Below are 17,837 nucleotides of genomic sequence, written 5' to 3' on the forward strand. Positions count from 1 at the left end.
AGGAAGTAAAGGATTCCCAGAACACGGCATCTCTAGGTTTCCCAGCAGAGAAATGAGGGAGTTTTGGGGTTTTGAGAGAAAGATCCATAGGGTTTCAGAGCAGAAATATTAGTGTGTTAGGTAGAGAAAGGCTTCCTAAGGAGCAGGGGCTTTTAAATCTGAAACCTCATCAATAGTGGCAGAGGGGTCTGGGACTCCATAAGAGGGAGCTGGAAGAGAGGTGGGTAAAAGCTGCTGCTTATGGGTCCAAAATCAGGCTCCCTGGAGTCACTTCAGCAGCCTAGACAGCAGGTCACCACCACACAGGGCTCTTGAGAGGGGAGTCGGAAATGGCCCCAGCTCCATTTCCACAATCTATCCTAGCAACTTCCCCTCAAGTAAGTAAATGTCAAGTAAGTAAAACGACAGGTGAACAGAATCTAGCTACAGACTGACCTCAAACCTCAGGACAGCCCCCTTTTCAGCTCCCTTGGAAGACGTCTGGCCCTCACAAGATACTTTTAACCTCTTGAATTTCTGCTGGGAAGTTCCCACACCGTTTTCAGCTTACTGCTGAAAAGGAGGCAAACTGTTGCACCACCAGATAGGACTGAGAGAGGGCAAAAGGCAAAAGACAAAATGCAAAGTCAGCCAGAGAGGTAAAGAGAGAACCAGAACACTGGCAGCTGTGCCTGCAGTAACCTTCTCCATCCCCTTCACCTTCACGGGCAGCAGCTGCTTTGATCAGAACCTGGGATTTGAATGAAGAGGTGATATCTCACACAATTAATGTGGGCTTTAGCCTCATGTAGGAATGTGGATATTCAGATAAAGCTCACACACTACATCTTGGTTCTCCCCCACTGCCTGCAGTGCTAGGTCCCAGATGTTAGTAGTATTAGACTGTATGCTGACTACATGAGCCAGTGCAGGGCCTGTTTTCTCATCTAATTTCGCAAGTATGTCATCGAATGATTTCAAGGGGCCTAGCAGGTGTCAGGCAGTGCTGAGTAAGGGGCTAGAGTTGAGTAAGGGCCAGTCTCAGTCTTCAAGCTCACACTCTGTGGAGCAAACCATAGCAAGGGCCGCCTCCTGCACACATTCTACCAAAGAGCTTGCACTCACCCTCTTGAGTTCACATCTAAAATCAAAACCCCAGTCAAGACATGCCTGCCTGCACAAATTCTAAATGTCTGTTTCTGTCTGCCTCACAACTTTCAACACATTCTTTTTCAGATAAGATACAGAAAGAGGAACTAAAGTGTTTTCTATTTTGCCGTTAGTACCAACATTTGGTGCAGTGCTCCTGGTCTCTCCAGAAACTGACACTGAAAGAAGGCAGCAGACAATACCACATGTAAGTAGGATATATTAGTGCTGTAAGACTCAAATGTGGGTCTTATCTGTGCCATTCAATCCTATTTACGCCTTTGCCTCATTTAACCCAACAAACCAATTCCAGTACAGAAATGTTCACCACAATATTATTTCTGAACCAAAAATTGGAAACCATCTAAACATTCAAGAGGAAAATAGCTAAATAAATTATGTAGCTATTAAATGTTTTTAAAGAATATTAATGATAGGATCTGTTAGGTAAAAAGCAAGATACAAAACGCTATAGAGGTCAAATTCATCTAAAAATTGTTAACATACACATATGTGTGAATTATATACACATTTATAGACCAGTGGCTTGGGTGCCTCTGTAAGACACTGGCAGCATTTTAAATCAATGTACAGTCTGATGCTCCAAGTCAGAGGCTACTTGACTGCAGCACTGGGACATGGGTAGCAAAGACTGTGCCATCTGGAAGCACCCAAGAACCCCAGATCCACAAAGCGGGATGATCCTCCAGGATCGGGGGGCCTTCAACAGGGAGACAACAGGGAAGTTAGGATGCTACAAGTGCACATTGATTTAGCTGCTTTACCTTTCTTTGCAATCCTACTTTGCTACAGTTTTCAATAAACTTCAGTACATAACAGTAAACTAGACCTAAAGTAAGATCTAGAAATGTACGTGGAATTCATAGAAGCACAGTCCTATTGCTAAAAGGAATAAAAGCAAGCTAATCAGCTTACCTTCCTCCCAGACACAGCACTACCCATCTATCACCACCCAAATGAAGGACCCCATGCCAGCATTAAAATGAAACACACTTATAAAATCATGGATTTATACCTTTGCCATTTATTTTTAAAATCTTATTCAAAATATTAAATAATACAATTTCAGATATGAAAAAAATTACTGCAATAAAACAGTTCAGGTGTATTTCCACTCTGCTTCCCTTCCTTATTATAACAGTAAATTGTCCACCCAAGAGCAACAATGGACTGCCCTGCCTCTTCCACCTCTACACAAACCGCATGCCCACTGGCTCATCTGGGCTTTGTGAGTGGTGTTTAACATATATTAGGGGTTATGTTTCCTAAAAAGTTGTCGTGACACTTGTAAGAAGTCAACCAGGTTTCAAATCACATATTTACATATTGATCAACTCCTTATGATAGAAAGACAGGCTAAAATTAAATACAGTAAATCATTTCCAGTTTCTATTAAAAAAGAACAAGAAAACAAAACAAATACAGGGGGAGAAAGAGTCAGCATACACATATATCCTTCATGTATACAAACAACTTCATTCAGGTATAATTTTAATTTGAAAGACTTAGATACAATATTATTTAAGTGACATGGCCCCGAAAATTTATTCAAACTTACTATAAAAAAAAAAACAAGTGAACAAATATGGTATAATTTTAAACTCTGCCCCTAGCTTGAAAGCTTGGAGAAACCCTTGCTACAATCAGTTGCTAAGTAAAAGCAATTATTCACATATTTAAAATTTTATGACAATTTCTACCTCTAAATTTAATTCAGTAATTCAAACCAAAAAATGCTCTCTATAACATTTTATTTATGTCCACTGCAAACTGCAGAGTCTCTACTGCAGAATTTCTAGACAAATTTATTAATGTGTTACTTAAAATTGTGGTCAGAATGAGCAATAATAAATTATGTATAAATTATCCAAAAATATCCAAAGCAATTTTCCTGGAAGAAAAAAATGTTACTTATATATAAAGCATTATTACATACATCCTTACATACATAGATACAGTTTGACAGCACAAAGAAATGTGTGCTTAAGAAACAGTATTTGGATGGCAGAAAGAGAATCTGAGTCAGCAGTATCAGATGTGTTAGAATTTAATTGTAAGTTTGGGATCTTTTAAAAGTAGCATTACTAACACTTCCAGAAAAAGAATAATAAAGAAATCTAAAACAATAAAAACAGGTAATGCTTAGCTCCACATTTTGGACACCTGATTGAATTCAACTCTAAAAATGTAGATAAAAAAATTATATACTCCTTGTTCATGAAACTTAACTTCCAAAGCACCAAGGCAAAATAAAGAGAGGCCCACCTCTCATTTAAGTACTAACTGCCAATGGCGAACATCTGCACAATATCATATAAAAAGTCAAGCAAATAAAATTATGTAATAAGCTAACACAAATCACAGTGCTTTAAAATATATAATCATTGGTAATCTTCAGAGAAGGCATTGCCTCATTAACATTCTGGTCTAGACGATGATATTCCACTGTTTTCGAACAAAGACCATCACGCCATTTCCTGCTTTGAACCAGAAGGAAAATCTGGAATAAAACAAAATAAATCAGATATGCAAAAAAGAAAATAGAGGACATGCTAAAAGTTTTTTATAACAAGTGAAGTATCTCTCTCCTAGGTTCCCAAATACAAAAGTAAAATGTCAACAACAAAAGGGCTATTTTGTTTTCCATCTTGTAAACAAGGTGAGACAGTGCTTTTTAATTTTTAATGTACATAGGAATGCCTATTAAAGACTGATTCCTGGCGTCTCTCTTCAGAGATGAGTTAGTAGATTGCAGTGGAGTCGAGGAACCTACCTGTTTAACAAGTCCCTTAGGTATTTATAATAGAGATGGTCCAACACTAAACACTGGAATAAAATATCACTGGCATTCAAAATTTTGTCCACCTACAAATATTTACAGAGCTAGTGACAGACCACTAAACCACAAATAACCAAAGGGTTTGTTTGCTTGTTTTCTGAGTCAAAACAACAAGTAAAATATTAGAATCACTGATTCTCAAAGCTGGAAGGCATTGTGAAATTCTCTGGTCCAGTTCTATCATTTCGCAAGTGAGAAAATCAAGGTCCCAAAGGGGAAGGTGGCTGCCAGGAATAACAAAGCAAGTTACAACAAAGTCAAGACTGAGAATTCCTGGCCAATAAGTATTAAAAAGGACATTGTGGGGCTTCCCTGGTGGCACAGTGGTTGAGAGTCCGCCTGCCGATGCAGGGGACACAGGTTTGTGCCCCGGTCCGGGAAGATCCCACATGCCACGGAGCGGCTAGGCCCGTGAGCCATGGCCGCTGAGCCTGCGCGTCCGGAGCCTGTGCTCCATCTGCAGCAGGAGAGGCAACAGTGAGAGGCCTGCGTACCGCAAAAAAAAAAAAAAAAGAAAAAGCACATTGTGCTTGATCTCCCTTTAAATGTTTAAAAAGCTTAACTATTTAGCTCTGGGACTACACAGTGCCCAGATGAACCTTCACACTAAATTATCCATTCAGTCCTATTTATGCCTCCTCTGCCTCACGTAGTCCAACACACCAACTCCAGTACAGCAGTGTTCATCACAATATTATTTCTGAACCAAAAACTGAAAACCATCTAAATACTCAGCAGGAAAATAGCCAAATAAATTATGTAGCTATTAAATCATGTTTTTAAAGAATATTAATGATATGAAAAATGCTCATGATTTGTTAGGTAAAAGGGAAGATACAAAACTCTATATGAAATAATCAAATTCATTTAAAAATTAACATACACATATATGTCTGAACTATACACACATTTACAGACCAGAAATATACCAAAATGTTAATAATGCTCAGCTTTGGGTAGTAGCTTATATTTTCTTTTCTACACTTTTCTGTGTCCCTAAAAAAGACATGTAATACTTTAACAACCAGGGAAAAAAGTTATCAAAATATCATAAAGTTCAGTGCTTAATAAATTAGAAGTCTTAAATTAACAATCTCTCTCCACAAGCACTCCCAGTGAAGTAGCAATGCTAAGTTAAGATACAAAACATTTTTTTTAAAAAATCACTGGGCTTTGGTTTTGCTCAATAAAAATATTTTGGCTTCTTTTTTCAGAAGCACATGTAGTAAAGCATTCTGTCTTTCATTTGTTAAAATACACCACAAATTTATAAACTGATATGAGACATCTTGATATTTTACCATCAACAGAAACCTGACCAAAAAAGAAAAAACTCTGAATCAGCAGAAGTATTAATAAGAAATATGACTGAGATTATAGAGGGCAACTAGAGGGGGTGAAAAATCCCAAACTTACCTTCCTTTTGTTGTGATATGTAATATAAACAACAGCAACACAAAAAGCAAAAATAATAAGATGGAAAAAGAAATGGCTATCTTCCTCTTCTATATTTGAGGGTGGGGTCTTAAAAGATCTCACTGACTGTTCAATTTCCATATAGCTCCTGTTTTCTTCCAAGGCCTCATTGGACTCATCGTCCCGGGGGCTGGTGGTCCAGTCGTAGTCTGGTTCTCCATAATCTCCATTGTCCAGAGTGTCTTTGGCAGTGGACGGAGAACTATTCAGTGTGAGAAGATCCTCCTCCTCTATGCTAGGTTCTTCATTGTTATCAGCTTCCTCTTGGGACAGAGAAGTAGTAGGCGAGGGATGAGGGGACAGAGATGCCACTCCACTTTTTTCTGTACTAGTTGTGTGAGAGAGAGTGATGTTGATTTGGGAAACAGAAGGTTTGGTTTCATTTGTTAAAGCATCCATATTTGGAGTAGAAACATGTGACTTCGGTACAGTCTGGCTCGGCGAATCAGCCTGTGATAGAGCTAAAATAAGTAAATAAAGAACATTAAACTGAAATCTTCAAATTTATCTCCACCAAGCTAGAAGCACATATACCTAAATTTTCCACTAAGCTAGGATCAGCCACCTGTCTTTCTGTTCTGGGGTTGGGGTAGAGTCTGGGTCCTGAAGTCAAACCTCTGTGAAATGAAAACAGAGGGTACAAGCTCTGTGTGAACTTTGCCACTGTGACCTAAAGTCAAACCCCTCTCTATTCTTTCTTTTCTTTTTCTTACAGTGGCAGGCTATGTAATGCAGTAGGTCTCTTATGCTGCTTAAGTTGTTACTATCTGGCAAGGCAATTGTTATCTGATGAATATTTCATTTTTTACTTCAATTTATTTCATTTTAACTTTTTCATTTCTTTATTTCATTTTAAATTCAATGCCCAAAATTGAGATATACATGTAATGCTGTCAGCAATTATACTGTATTTTCCTAGTCCGTTCACCCTTCTACTCCCTTAGCAGACCATTCACATTTCCTCTGTCCTCAAACTTCTAACACCTTCTCTGTTGTCCTCATTTTTAAAGGCTAACATCACTTCCTAATTTCTCTGAGAAAAATGAAGCCATCAAAAGAGAACTTCCATGTACTACCAGAACTCTAGGCTCATAAGTCCAGCTGCCTACCTGATATCTCCTCTTAGACGTCTGTCATTCAAATTAACATGTTCAAAATGAATTCTGACTTTGGCTTCCAGGAAGATGGAGTAGATGTATTTTTCCCTATTCTTCCCACTAAAAACAAATTAAAACCCTGCATATTACATATAAAATAACATAAGATGACTCTGAAAGGTGGAAAGAATAAGGCAGAGTGGTTAGAGACCTGAGGACATGAGAAACAACCCAGTGGTGACTTTTCTGGATTTTCTTTTTACCTCACATATTCCAGACTTGAGCTGAAGAGCCCAGCAACCTGGAAACACCACGGGTGTGGACAAAAAGGGCCACCCAAAAAGCCTGCTCTCTTTTGCCAGGAGATCAGGAGAGAGGCAGCCTAGCAAGAAAGAAAACTTTTAGACAGTGACTGCTCTACTCCAAGCAAACAACACAGAAAAAACTGTGGCTCCACTCACACCTACACCAGCAAAGACCGAGTGGGGAGCCTAGATTTCCACCCTCACCAAGCTGTAATGAGGTGCCCCTTCCCCTCCACAATAGGATGATGTCAGAGGAGGCCTAGTGAACAGTCAAGACTTTAACCATGGTCTAGCAGTAATGAGGCCACCCCCAACAATATGTCAGTGCAGACCATGAGGGGAGCCAAAACTCCCACCCCTGCCCAGAACTAACAGGACCACCACCACCCTTCAGGTGCCAACACAGATCAAGTGGAGACCCTAGATTTCTAGCTCTACCTGCCAGTAATGTGCACCAATCCCCACCTCCCCTGCCAGAGCAATGTCATAAAAAGCCAACTAAAAGAGAAAGTTTCAGACCAGAGTCTAACAACACGAAGTACCACAATTTACCCCATACAAAATACATAATTTGAATAGCCCTTTAACTATCAAGGAAACTGAATTTTTAATTTTAAAACTCCCCAAAATCAAATCTCCTGGCCCAGATGGTTTCACTGGAGAATTCTACCAAATGTTTAATGAAGAATTAACACCAATTCTACACAATCTCTTCTAGAGACTTGCAGAGGAGGGAACACTTCACAATTCATTTTATGAAGCTAATATTATTATCCTGATACCAAAACCAAAGCCACTACAGAAAAAGAAAATTACAGACTGATATCTTTCATGAACAGAAATGCAAAAATCCTTAACAAAATATTAGCAAATAGAAATCAACTTTAGGACTTCCCTGGTGGCGCAGTGGTTGAGAATCCACCTACCAATGCGGGGGACATGGGTTGGAGCCCTGGCCCAGGAAGACCCCACATGCCGCGGAGCAACTAAGCCCGTGTGCCACAAATACTGAGCCCGCGTGCCTAGAGCCCGTGCTCCGCAACAAGAGAAGCCACCACAACGAGAAGCCCACGCACCGCAACTAGAGAAAGCCCACGTGCAACAACAAAGACCCAACACAGCCGAAAATAAATAAATGAATAAATATTTTTTAAAAAGAAATCAACTTTAATATAAAGTTCTCTGGTGGCCTAGTGGTTAGGGTTTTCGCTGCCGTGGCCCAAGTTCAATCCGTGGATGGGTAACTGAGATCCCACAAGCCACGCAGTGCAGCCAAAAAAAAAAAGAAAGAAAGAAAGAAATCTGCAATATATAAAAAGAATGATACTCCATGATCACTAAGGTTTATTCCATGGATGCAAGACTGGCTCAATACTCAGAAATCAAAGTAATCCACCATATTAACAAGCTAAACGAACCTCAGCCTAAGTCTCACACCTTTTACAAAAATTAACTAAAAATGTATCACAAATTTAAATGTAAAACTACACAGATTTTTTAAAGAAGATTTAGGACAAAATCTTCAGAATCTAGGACTAGACAACAAATTCTTTGACCTGATACCAAAAATACATAAAAGGAAAAATTCATAAATTGAATTCCATCAAATTTTTTTTAATTTATTTATTTTATTTATTTATCTTTGGCTGCTTTGGGTCTTCGTTGCTGCACATGGGCTTTCTCTAGTTGCAGCAAGTGGGGGCTACTCTTCGTTGCGGCAGAGTAGGGCTTCTCATTGCGGGCTTCTCATTGCGGTGGTGTCTCCTGTTGTGGAGCACGGGCTCTAGGCACACGGGCTTCAGTAGTTGTGGCACGCAGGCTCAGTAGCTGTGGCTCGCGGGCTCTAGAGCACAGGCTCAGTAGTTGTGGCGCATGGGCTTACCTGCTCCGTGGCATGTGGGGTCTTCCCAGACCAGGGCTCGAACCCGTGTCCCCTGCATTGGCAGGCAGATTCGTAACCACTGCGCCACCAGGGAAGCCCAATTCCATCAAAACTTAAAAACTTTTTTCAGTGAAAGACCTTCCTGTGAGGATGAAAAGGCAAGCTACAAAGTGGGAGAAATATTTGTAAGCCCCATACCCAACAAAGGCCTAGTATCTAGAATACATAAAGTGAAAAAGCAAACAATCCAATTAGAACATGGGCAAAAGACATAAAGAGACGTTTCACCAAAAAGAACATACAGATGGCAAATAAGCACATGAAAAGATGTTAACCATTAGGGAAATGCAAATTAAAACCTCAGTGAGAGGGCTTCCCTAGTGGCACAGTGGTTACGAATCTGTGGTCACAGAATCCGCCTGCCAGTGCAGGGGACACGGGTTCGAGCCCTGGCCCGGGAAGATCCCACATGCCGTGGAGCAACTAAGCCCGTGTGCCACAACTACTGAGCCTGATCTCTAGAGCCCACAAGCCACAACTACTGAGCCCACATGCCACAACTACTGAAGCCTGTGCACCTACAGCCTGTGCTCCACAACAAGAGAAGCCACGACAATGAGAAGCCCGTGCACCTCAACAAAGAGTAGCCCCCACTCACCCCAACTAGAGAAAGCCCACACACAGCAACGAAGACCCAACACAGCCAATAATTAATTAATTAATTTTTTTAAAAAAACTCAATGAGATATCACTGCACACCTATCAGAATGGCTAAAATAAAAAATAATGACAATGCCAAATGTCGGCAAGGATGCAGAGAAACAAGATCACTCATATGTTGCTGCTGGTAATGTAAAATAGGACGACCATTCCAGAAAACAGCTTGGCAGTTTCTTAAAAAACTAAATGTGCAACTACCATGTGACCCAGCAGTTACAGTCCTGGGCATTTATCCCAGAGAAATGAAAACATGTTCACATAAAAATCTGTACATAAATGTTTATAGCAGCCTTATTCATAATAGCCAAAAACTGGAAACAACCCAGATGTCCTTCAATGGATGAAAGGTTAAACAAAGTGTAGTACATCCATACCATGGAATATTACTCAGCAATTAAAAGGAACAAACTATAGACAAATGAAACAACTTAGAAGAATCTCCTGAGAATTATGCTAGGTGAAAAAAGCCAATCCCAAAAAGTTACATACCATATGATCCCATGTATCATATTCACAAAATGATAAAATTGTAGAAATAAAAAAGATTAGTGGTTGCCAGGATTTCAGGAGGGAGTAGGGATAGGAAGAAAGTGAGGATAACTATAAAAGAGCAACAGGAAAGATCCTTATGGTGATGTTAATGCTCTGTATCTTGATTGTATCGATATCAGTATCCTGTTTGTGATATTATACTACAGTTCTGCAGGATGTTATCACTGGGAAAAACTGGGTAAAGGGTACACAGAATTTCTGTATTTTATTTCTTACAAATGCAAGTGAATCTACAATTATTTCAGAATGAAAAGGTTAAAGAAATGCATTTTTTCTTCCCACTCCAAAAAGAAAAAACAAAGAAACAAAAACAAAAACTTGTTCTATCTATAGTCTCCCTCTCAGTTAATGGCAACTCCATTTTTCTGTTACTCAAGCCAAAAGCCTTGGAGTCATTATTTTAACACCCCACATCCAATCTGTTTCTCTGCCTTCAAAATATATGCAGAATTTGAAGAGTTTTCACCCCTCCATTGCTACTGCCTAGTCCAAGCCACCACAATCTCCCCTGGATTATTATGGTAGCCTTCTAAATGATCTGTATGCTTCTCCCTTAACCCCTAGTGTCCACTCTCAACATAACAGCCAGAGTCATCCTGTAAAAACTTAAGTTAAAATGACGTTACTCCTCTGCTTAAAACCATCTAGTAGCTCTCCATTTCCCTCAAGAGTGAAATTCAAAGTCTTTATAATAGCCTATAAGATCCTATATGATCTGGTCCCCATTATCTCAATGCTGTTATCTCCTACTAATCTTCCTAACTATTCTATCCCCACTGCCTACTTAACAGATAGCAGGCATTCAATAAATATTTATTGAAAATGCTCAACTCTCACCACAAATCCTACACTGCTTCCCAAGTAGCGTTTTTGCACCTACTACACCCTCTGAAAAGCCTTTCTCATAGTTCTCAGCCAGGTAAGACCCCGCCACTCTTCTAAGGATATCTCCAACATCACCCTATTTGTTGCTGTAACTCCAATACCTAGCACCAAGTAGGAGCAGAATTAATAAATATTGTTCAAGGAGTAAAAATCTGGAAGTTGGGACTTCCCTAGCAGTCAGTGGTTAAGACTTGGCGCTTCCACTGCAGAGGTCAAGGGTTCGATCCCTAGTTGGGGAACTAAGTTCCCACATGCCACAAAACACAGCCAAAAAACACGTGGACGTTATATACAAGAAAACAAACTAGGACTTCATCTGAAACATTTGATGTAAATTAGATCAACCTCCTGGACTGCCACTCCTTCAAATGAAAGAGGTTGATCCAGTCAGCTATAAAGAGTATTCGGAACACAGTGATAACTCTGACTTTATGGATTTGTTTCAGTTTATATATATATACATATATATATATAAACTTTAGACTTTTACATATTGATATATGTTCCATTTCTACCCTTTCTTATTTGATATCACCTCTCTAGTTAAAACTTAACACTTTAAAATTAAAATTTTTTAATTTAATTCTCTCCTACTGGTACCTTTTTAAAAACTGCCTTAAAATAAACTATATCAATATTTCTCGAACAAGAATGCAGAAGACCCTGAGAATTCATTCACACACTGAATTCTGGGAAACAATGCCTTAAAAATTAAATACACATTAAATAAATTTAGGCAACATCTAGGAGCAATATGATGGTCAATGTAGAAAGCAGGCACTTTTGAAATGGCATGGCCAGACTAGGTCAGACAGTGAGCATCCAGTGATCCAAAATAACACTTACATTAACTTCTTTAAACTTTACCAAAACAAAAACATCTGTAAAAAGTCTTACAGATTGTCAAGAATATACCCAAGCACTGAAATTTTAAGAAACCTAATATGGAACAAGTTTAAATAAATCTGATATAGAAACTTTCTAACTTCCTATGCTTACTTGAAGTTTGGAATGCAATATATTCTAGCTAGACTTTAATTTTCTTATTACAAGAGTAATTACTTTGAAATCACTTTACCATAAGGCACGCTTACAAAAAACATTTATATTACCCAAAGCTTTACACATGCTACACTGTACTACAATGGAGCTGCTTCCCTATTAAAAGCATACATGTTAGTTTTCATTTAAGTTATTTTCAATAGGGAATAATCTGAATTTAAAATTGATATATACAAAAACTTAATAAAAGAAAACCATTCCCTGAAATGTCCTAGTATAGTTGGAGCAATGTTTATGGGGCCTTAACAAATAAAAAAAGACAAGAGGACACCTTAATACTCCACACTCACCCTGCTTACCCACACACCAGAAAATTTTCAACCATCTCTTAAGAGAAAAAGTTGTTTTTGAAACTATAGTTACCAGCTACATATTCCCCAAACTGTATATCTTAAGCACTCCAGCAAGAAATATAAATGCTTAAATGTCAGTTTTTTCTTAGATGATTAAATGACCAAAACAACCATGCTACTTAGGAACTTTAGGAACAGGAGTATCTGCATCAACCAGAGAAATCCTCATTATATTTTACTAACAATGAAAGGGTCTTGGGAAAATGGGCCACAGTCCTTTCCCACTGAGTTACAAACACTTCTGGGAGGGTGGTCCAGGTGCCCTGCCCTCACGGCTGCTGGGGAAACCCAAGTAAGTAACCACAGCACTGTAGTACAGGAATGTATGGCTAGACAGCCCCTGTTGGCAAATAAATGAACACTATCCCATTTATACTGTTTTTCATCTGAACTCAAACAAGATTTAGGCAGAAAAAGAAGGATCATGTCTTGGCCTGAAATAAAAAAGGGACTACTAAACAAGATACTGCTTAATCATTATAAATTCTTATTAGTGGATTTGTTCCCCCTAAGTCTCAGGCCATGGTCTACAGGTTTCCTCTTTTCTCAATAAAGCCTTCAATATCTTGATTCACAATGTAACATTTCTAAGAAAAGGAATACTTAATCGTGCAGCACTATTTACAATAGCCAAGATATGGAAACAACCTAAGTGCCCATCGATCAATGAATGGATAAAGAAGTTGTGGTACACACACACAGTGGATTATCATTCAGCCACAAGAGAATGGAATCTTGCCATTTGCAACAACATGGATGGATCTTGAGGGCATTATGCTACGTAAAATACGTCAGTCAGAGAAAGACAGATATATGATTTCATTTACATGCTACGTGAAATACATCAGTCAGAGGAAGACAGATATATGGTTTCATTTACATGTGGAATCTAAAAAACAAAACAAAACAAATAAAAACAAATTAAAAATCTAAACTCATAAATACAGAGAACAGAATGGTGGTTGGCGGGGACAGGGGCAGGGTGGAGGTGAAGGGAATCAAAAGGTACAAACTTCCACTTATAAAATAAATAAGTCATGGGGATGCAATGTACAGCACGGTGACTATAGTTAATAATACTGTACTGCATGTCTGAAAGTTGCTAAGAGTAAATCTGACAAGTTCTCATTATAAGAAAAAAATGTTAACTATGTGTGGTGATGGATGGTAACTAGACTTAGTGTGCGATCACAGTGTATACAAACATCAAATCATTACGCTATACACCTGAAACTAATATGTCAATTATACCTCAATTAAAAAATAAATACTTAAATCCTACAGATCCATTGAAATGAAGCAGGGTTGTCTGGTTAACCCAGGACACAGAGAAGGGGGACCATGTTTACAAAGAATCTCCCTTGTCCCAGAACTCCTCTTCTCCTCCCAAGACCCTCAGGAGTCCAACGCCCCAGCATTCTGGCTCTTTACCAAGCCCCGGAACCTCCCAGTCCTCACAGATGCACCAATACTCAAAGATAGCTCTTTTCCTTTCACTTTCGCTCTCCAAATTATTCCATCAGCTCGGCCCGGTCAGTGCCCCTACCCACCTTCGTCTTTACCGCTGATCTCACCCGTTCTGGAAAGCCCCCGCCTTCCCTTGGCCCAGCTAAACCCCTGGGCACCCGCACCTGACCTTGGGACTCTCTCTAGACACCACACCTCTTACTCTCGGCTGTCTCCTCAGCACCTGTCCCCTCTGTGCTCTCTTCTAGACCCTCCTAACTCCCATCTCTGTAAAGAAAAAAAAAGAACGTTGCATGCCATTCCAGTTCTACAAGAATCAAGCTATTAGCCACTGCAGTTGCCCACCTACAGTGGATCTGAGGGGAACTAAGGATGGAGAAAAACAGGATGAAGTATTCTGGTTTGGATACACGGGTCCTAGACAGGTAAGATGCATACCTAAGGAAGAATTTCAATAACCCCAGATTCTTGCGTCTTCCCATACAAAGTACTAAAATTATGAACTTCAGATGTCTGTTCTTTATGATGAGCAGTAATCTTTTGATGTTTGACTACATGTTTTTTTCCCAGCAAAAAATTCATCCATTAACCTGGCTCCTGCCTCACCTCTTCGAACAATTTCTCAGAACTGAGAAACTGGCTCCCCCCGCTACAGCCTTCAGTAAGACACTGAATAAACTCACAGTTCTTACAGTTGTGCGTTTTTGTTTGTAATCGACACCTCCAAGGGATCTTGGAGACCGCATCACCGCCATTCTCTGTGGCAACCCATTTTTCAAGACTCTAGACACCACCACCACTCCTCCCTCCCTGCCCATCTACACGCTCGCTGCCTGGGTCCCTGCAGCTCTCAACCCCACTTCTCAGGCCTCTTGGAGACCCCACCTCCACAGACCCCTTCAGACAGCCTACTCTCCCTCTTCGGGGCTGTAGAGACCCTGCCCCTCTAGACATCGCCACCTGCTCCGGACACTCGGAAGCGCCCGTTCCCTGGTCGGGCCCGTCTTGGCGTTCCGCGCCCGCGCCCGGGCCCTCCCCGTCTTCCCGCGACCTCCCTACCGCCACGCCCCATTTACCACTGGACGCAAGCAGAAGCGCCAGGACCAGCGGCAGCGCCAGCCCTCCGGGGACCTGGATGGCCGGCCTGGGCCGCAGTTTCGCTTGCTGGGCGCTCCTCATCCTCCTCAGGGTGGCGGCGGCCATAACGGTCTCGGCTGCGAGCCTGCGCGGTTGCTAGGCTCTACGTCATGACGTCAGACACTGCGTATGGCATCGCGGCCGTAGGCGTTTACGTCCCAACGTGATGACGTGTCAGCCTGGAGTTGGGTTCTGGGAGCCGGAAATGAGGGAGAGTGTTAACGGGAATTGGGGCAAAGGGAAGCACCAGAAACTCGGCTGCAAGCTAAGGATGTATTGTGTAAGGTGTGAAGAGAGAACGAGCCCCTTCTTCCCACGTGATGGGCTAGTATCAGCTAATAACTTTTAGAACATTTTTAGAAGGAGTATCCATCTGTGTAATAGACTGATCCCAAAAGAGAAGTAACTGCCCTCCCCCTCCCAAAGGCAAAGGGGGACCTCACTGCTGGCGCAGTGGTTAAGAATCCGCCTGCCAATATATAGGGTACACGGGTTCGAGCCCTGGTCCAGGAAGTATCCCGCATGCCGCGGAGCAACTAAACCCCTGTGCCACAGCCACTGAGCTGCGTTCTAGAGCCCATGAGCCACAAATACTGAAGCTCACGCGCAGGGAGCCTGTGCTCCACAAGAGAAGCCACCGCAATGAGAATCCTGAGCGCCACAACAGAGCGTAGCCCCTGCTGGCCGCAACTAGAGAAAGCCCGTGCGCAGCAACAAAGACCCAATGCAACCAAAAATGAGAAAAGGCAAAGGAAATAAATGTTGAGTGGGTGGTGGGATTTTAGGTTGGTGGTATTTTAGGTTAAGTGTTCTATTTTTAACATTTCCCCATAATCATTTATTACTTCAACAAATACTTAGTACCTGTCCATATTTCAATATACAGCACTGAACAAAACACTTTTGTGGAATTTATTTTTCTGTGAGGAAGACTATAGTGTAAAATACATACTATATACAATGGTAAAGGTATTATGGAGGAAAAGCAGGGAAGTGGGCTAGGAAAGAGGTGTGCAAACAGCTTCCACATTTCCTACAATAAGCTTCTTTTAAATGTTGTTAACTTAAACCCCCCAGAATATGAAAGTGCAAATTTAGAAACTTCCAGGAAGTTCCCTTAGGGCCCTAGCCACAATGCTTTGGTCTGTGTGTTCTGTGAATATTTTCTTAATGTCTATAGGCTTCAGCTCGTAAAATTACATTTGATTGATTTGCAGGAAAATCAGCATGGCATGAAGCAAGACATTTATTTTACCCCACAGCTTCACCACTCTGGTCTCCATGATTTCCTCAGAGGATTGCTGCTATCCCCCAGAGACAGTTGAGCTGCCTCTTTGAAGAGAGAAAAGCCTGTGTTCTCCTCAATCTGGTTTCCTTTAACATTTTATCTGGCACTAGTGACCGCTCAAAAACACAAACTCTGTGTTGTTAAGAAAACTAAGAGGTCATTCATCTATTCATTTCCTTAAGCCCACCACAAGCCCAGATAGACTGAATGGTGCACTTATTGCAAAACTTCCAGGGTAGCCAGGGTACAAAGTCTTCCCAAGTTCCCCTGGAGCTTTCCCTCTGTGAGTACAGAAACCTTCACTCAGTTTAACGAATAAGCCTCTCAGTTCTAGCTTCTGCATGTTGGGAGATTCAGACTTAATCAGGCCTTTTTCCTGTAATAAACACACCTTCAATCCTCTCTTCTTTGTCCACTTTGTTCCTTTGGCCCCATACCAGATTATTTCAATTCTCTTACCGGTGAGATATCATGAACTCAAGGCATTTTGCACAATACTCTGACATGCAACAACCAGAAAATATGTAAATGAGAGGAAAATATTCCCTCAGAGGGCCCTTTGTACATTTCAAAATACCAAAAATGCAGCTGGCTTCTGACTGGATGTACCCAACAACCATTATGGACAAAAATCTCTGGACACATTTAATAAAGTGAACTTTGAAATAGCTGCGGGTCCTTATGAACCTGATGAAGACAGTATAACAAATACTGAGGCCAGCAGGTTTGGGGTGACCAGTTACATAAAATGCTGGAAGTAAATCTGATACCTGTTGGGAATTGTCACTTCCAAACATCCATAAAAAGGAATTCTGCCTAAAAATATTTATCATTGAATAGAAAAAACTATCTAGGGCTTCCCTGGTGGCGCAGTGGTGGAGAATCTGCCTGCCAATGCAGGGGACACGCGTTCATGCCCCAGTCCAGGAAGATCCCACAGGCCGCGGAGCGGCTGGGCCCGTGAGCCATGGCCGCTGAGCCTGCGCGTCCGGAGCCTGTGCTCCGCAACGGGAGAGGCCACAACAGTGAGGCCCACGTACCGCCAAAAAAAAAAAAAAAAAAAAAAAAAAAGTCTACATTTGATGAAGCTGGATAATGTATATGCAGAGTTGTTCCTATTCTATTGATACTTCGTAAACGTTTGAAATCCGTGTTATTTTTTTTAATATATATGGCAGAATTCTGAAACCATATCCAATGACCCATGCCTTTATATGATCCCCTGCCCTTGAGTGTGGGAGGAATCTGTGAATATGATGGGATATCACTCCTGTGATTAGGTTATGATGTGTGGACAGTTGACTTTAATGGGAGATTATCCTCAGTGGACCTGACCTAATCAGGTGAGCCCTTAAAAGGACAGGAATGCTTATAAAATAAATAAGTTATGGGGATGTAATGTACAGCATGGTGACCATAATTAATTGTACTGCATTATTTATTTGAAAGTTGCAAAGAGAGTAGATCTTAAAAGTTCTTATCCCGGGCTTCCCTGGTGGCGCAGCGGTTGAGGGTTCGCCTGCCGATGCAAGGGACACGGGTTCGTGCCCGGGTCCGGGAGGATCCCACATGCCGCGGAGCGGCTGGGCCCGTGAGCCATGGCCGCTGGGCCTGCACATCCGGAG

The 17,837-nt window shown here is 41.0% G+C and overlaps 1 protein-coding gene across 1 annotated transcript; it reads right to left on the reverse strand.

The window, feature by feature from the left end:
• Nucleotides 1–2,153: 2,153 nt before the first annotated feature.
• Nucleotides 2,154–15,022, reverse strand: C3H5orf15 (chromosome 3 C5orf15 homolog). The gene is made up of 3 exons (XM_019924424.3): nucleotides 14,864–15,022; nucleotides 5,405–5,925; nucleotides 2,154–3,649 (listed from the first exon to the last, which is right to left on the reverse strand). Exons 1-3 carry the CDS (start codon nucleotides 14,988–14,990, stop codon nucleotides 3,518–3,520), a joined length of 780 nt encoding a protein of 259 aa, XP_019779983.1. The 5' UTR covers nucleotides 14,991–15,022; the 3' UTR covers nucleotides 2,154–3,517.
• Nucleotides 15,023–17,837: the final 2,815 nt, after the last annotated feature.

Source organism: Tursiops truncatus, chromosome 3 (assembly GCF_011762595.2).
Source record: "Tursiops truncatus isolate mTurTru1 chromosome 3, mTurTru1.mat.Y, whole genome shotgun sequence".
NCBI classification, from domain to species: Eukaryota; Metazoa; Chordata; class Mammalia; order Artiodactyla; family Delphinidae; genus Tursiops; species Tursiops truncatus.

Bases quoted from the DNA above. Each gene is read 5' to 3' on its own strand.
- C3H5orf15 (XM_019924424.3), bottom strand. From the start codon at position 14,990: ATGGCCGCCGCCACCCTGAGGAGGATGAGGAGCGCCCAGCAAGCGAAA. The intron at 5,926-14,863 runs GTAAATGGGGCG...TACTTATTTTAG, and splicing joins GCTTCTGCTTGCGTCCAGTG to CTCTATCACAGGCTGATTCG. The intron at 3,650-5,404 runs GTAAGTTTGGGA...GTTTTATTCCAG, and splicing joins CATATCACAACAAAAGGAAG to ATTTTCCTTCTGGTTCAAAG.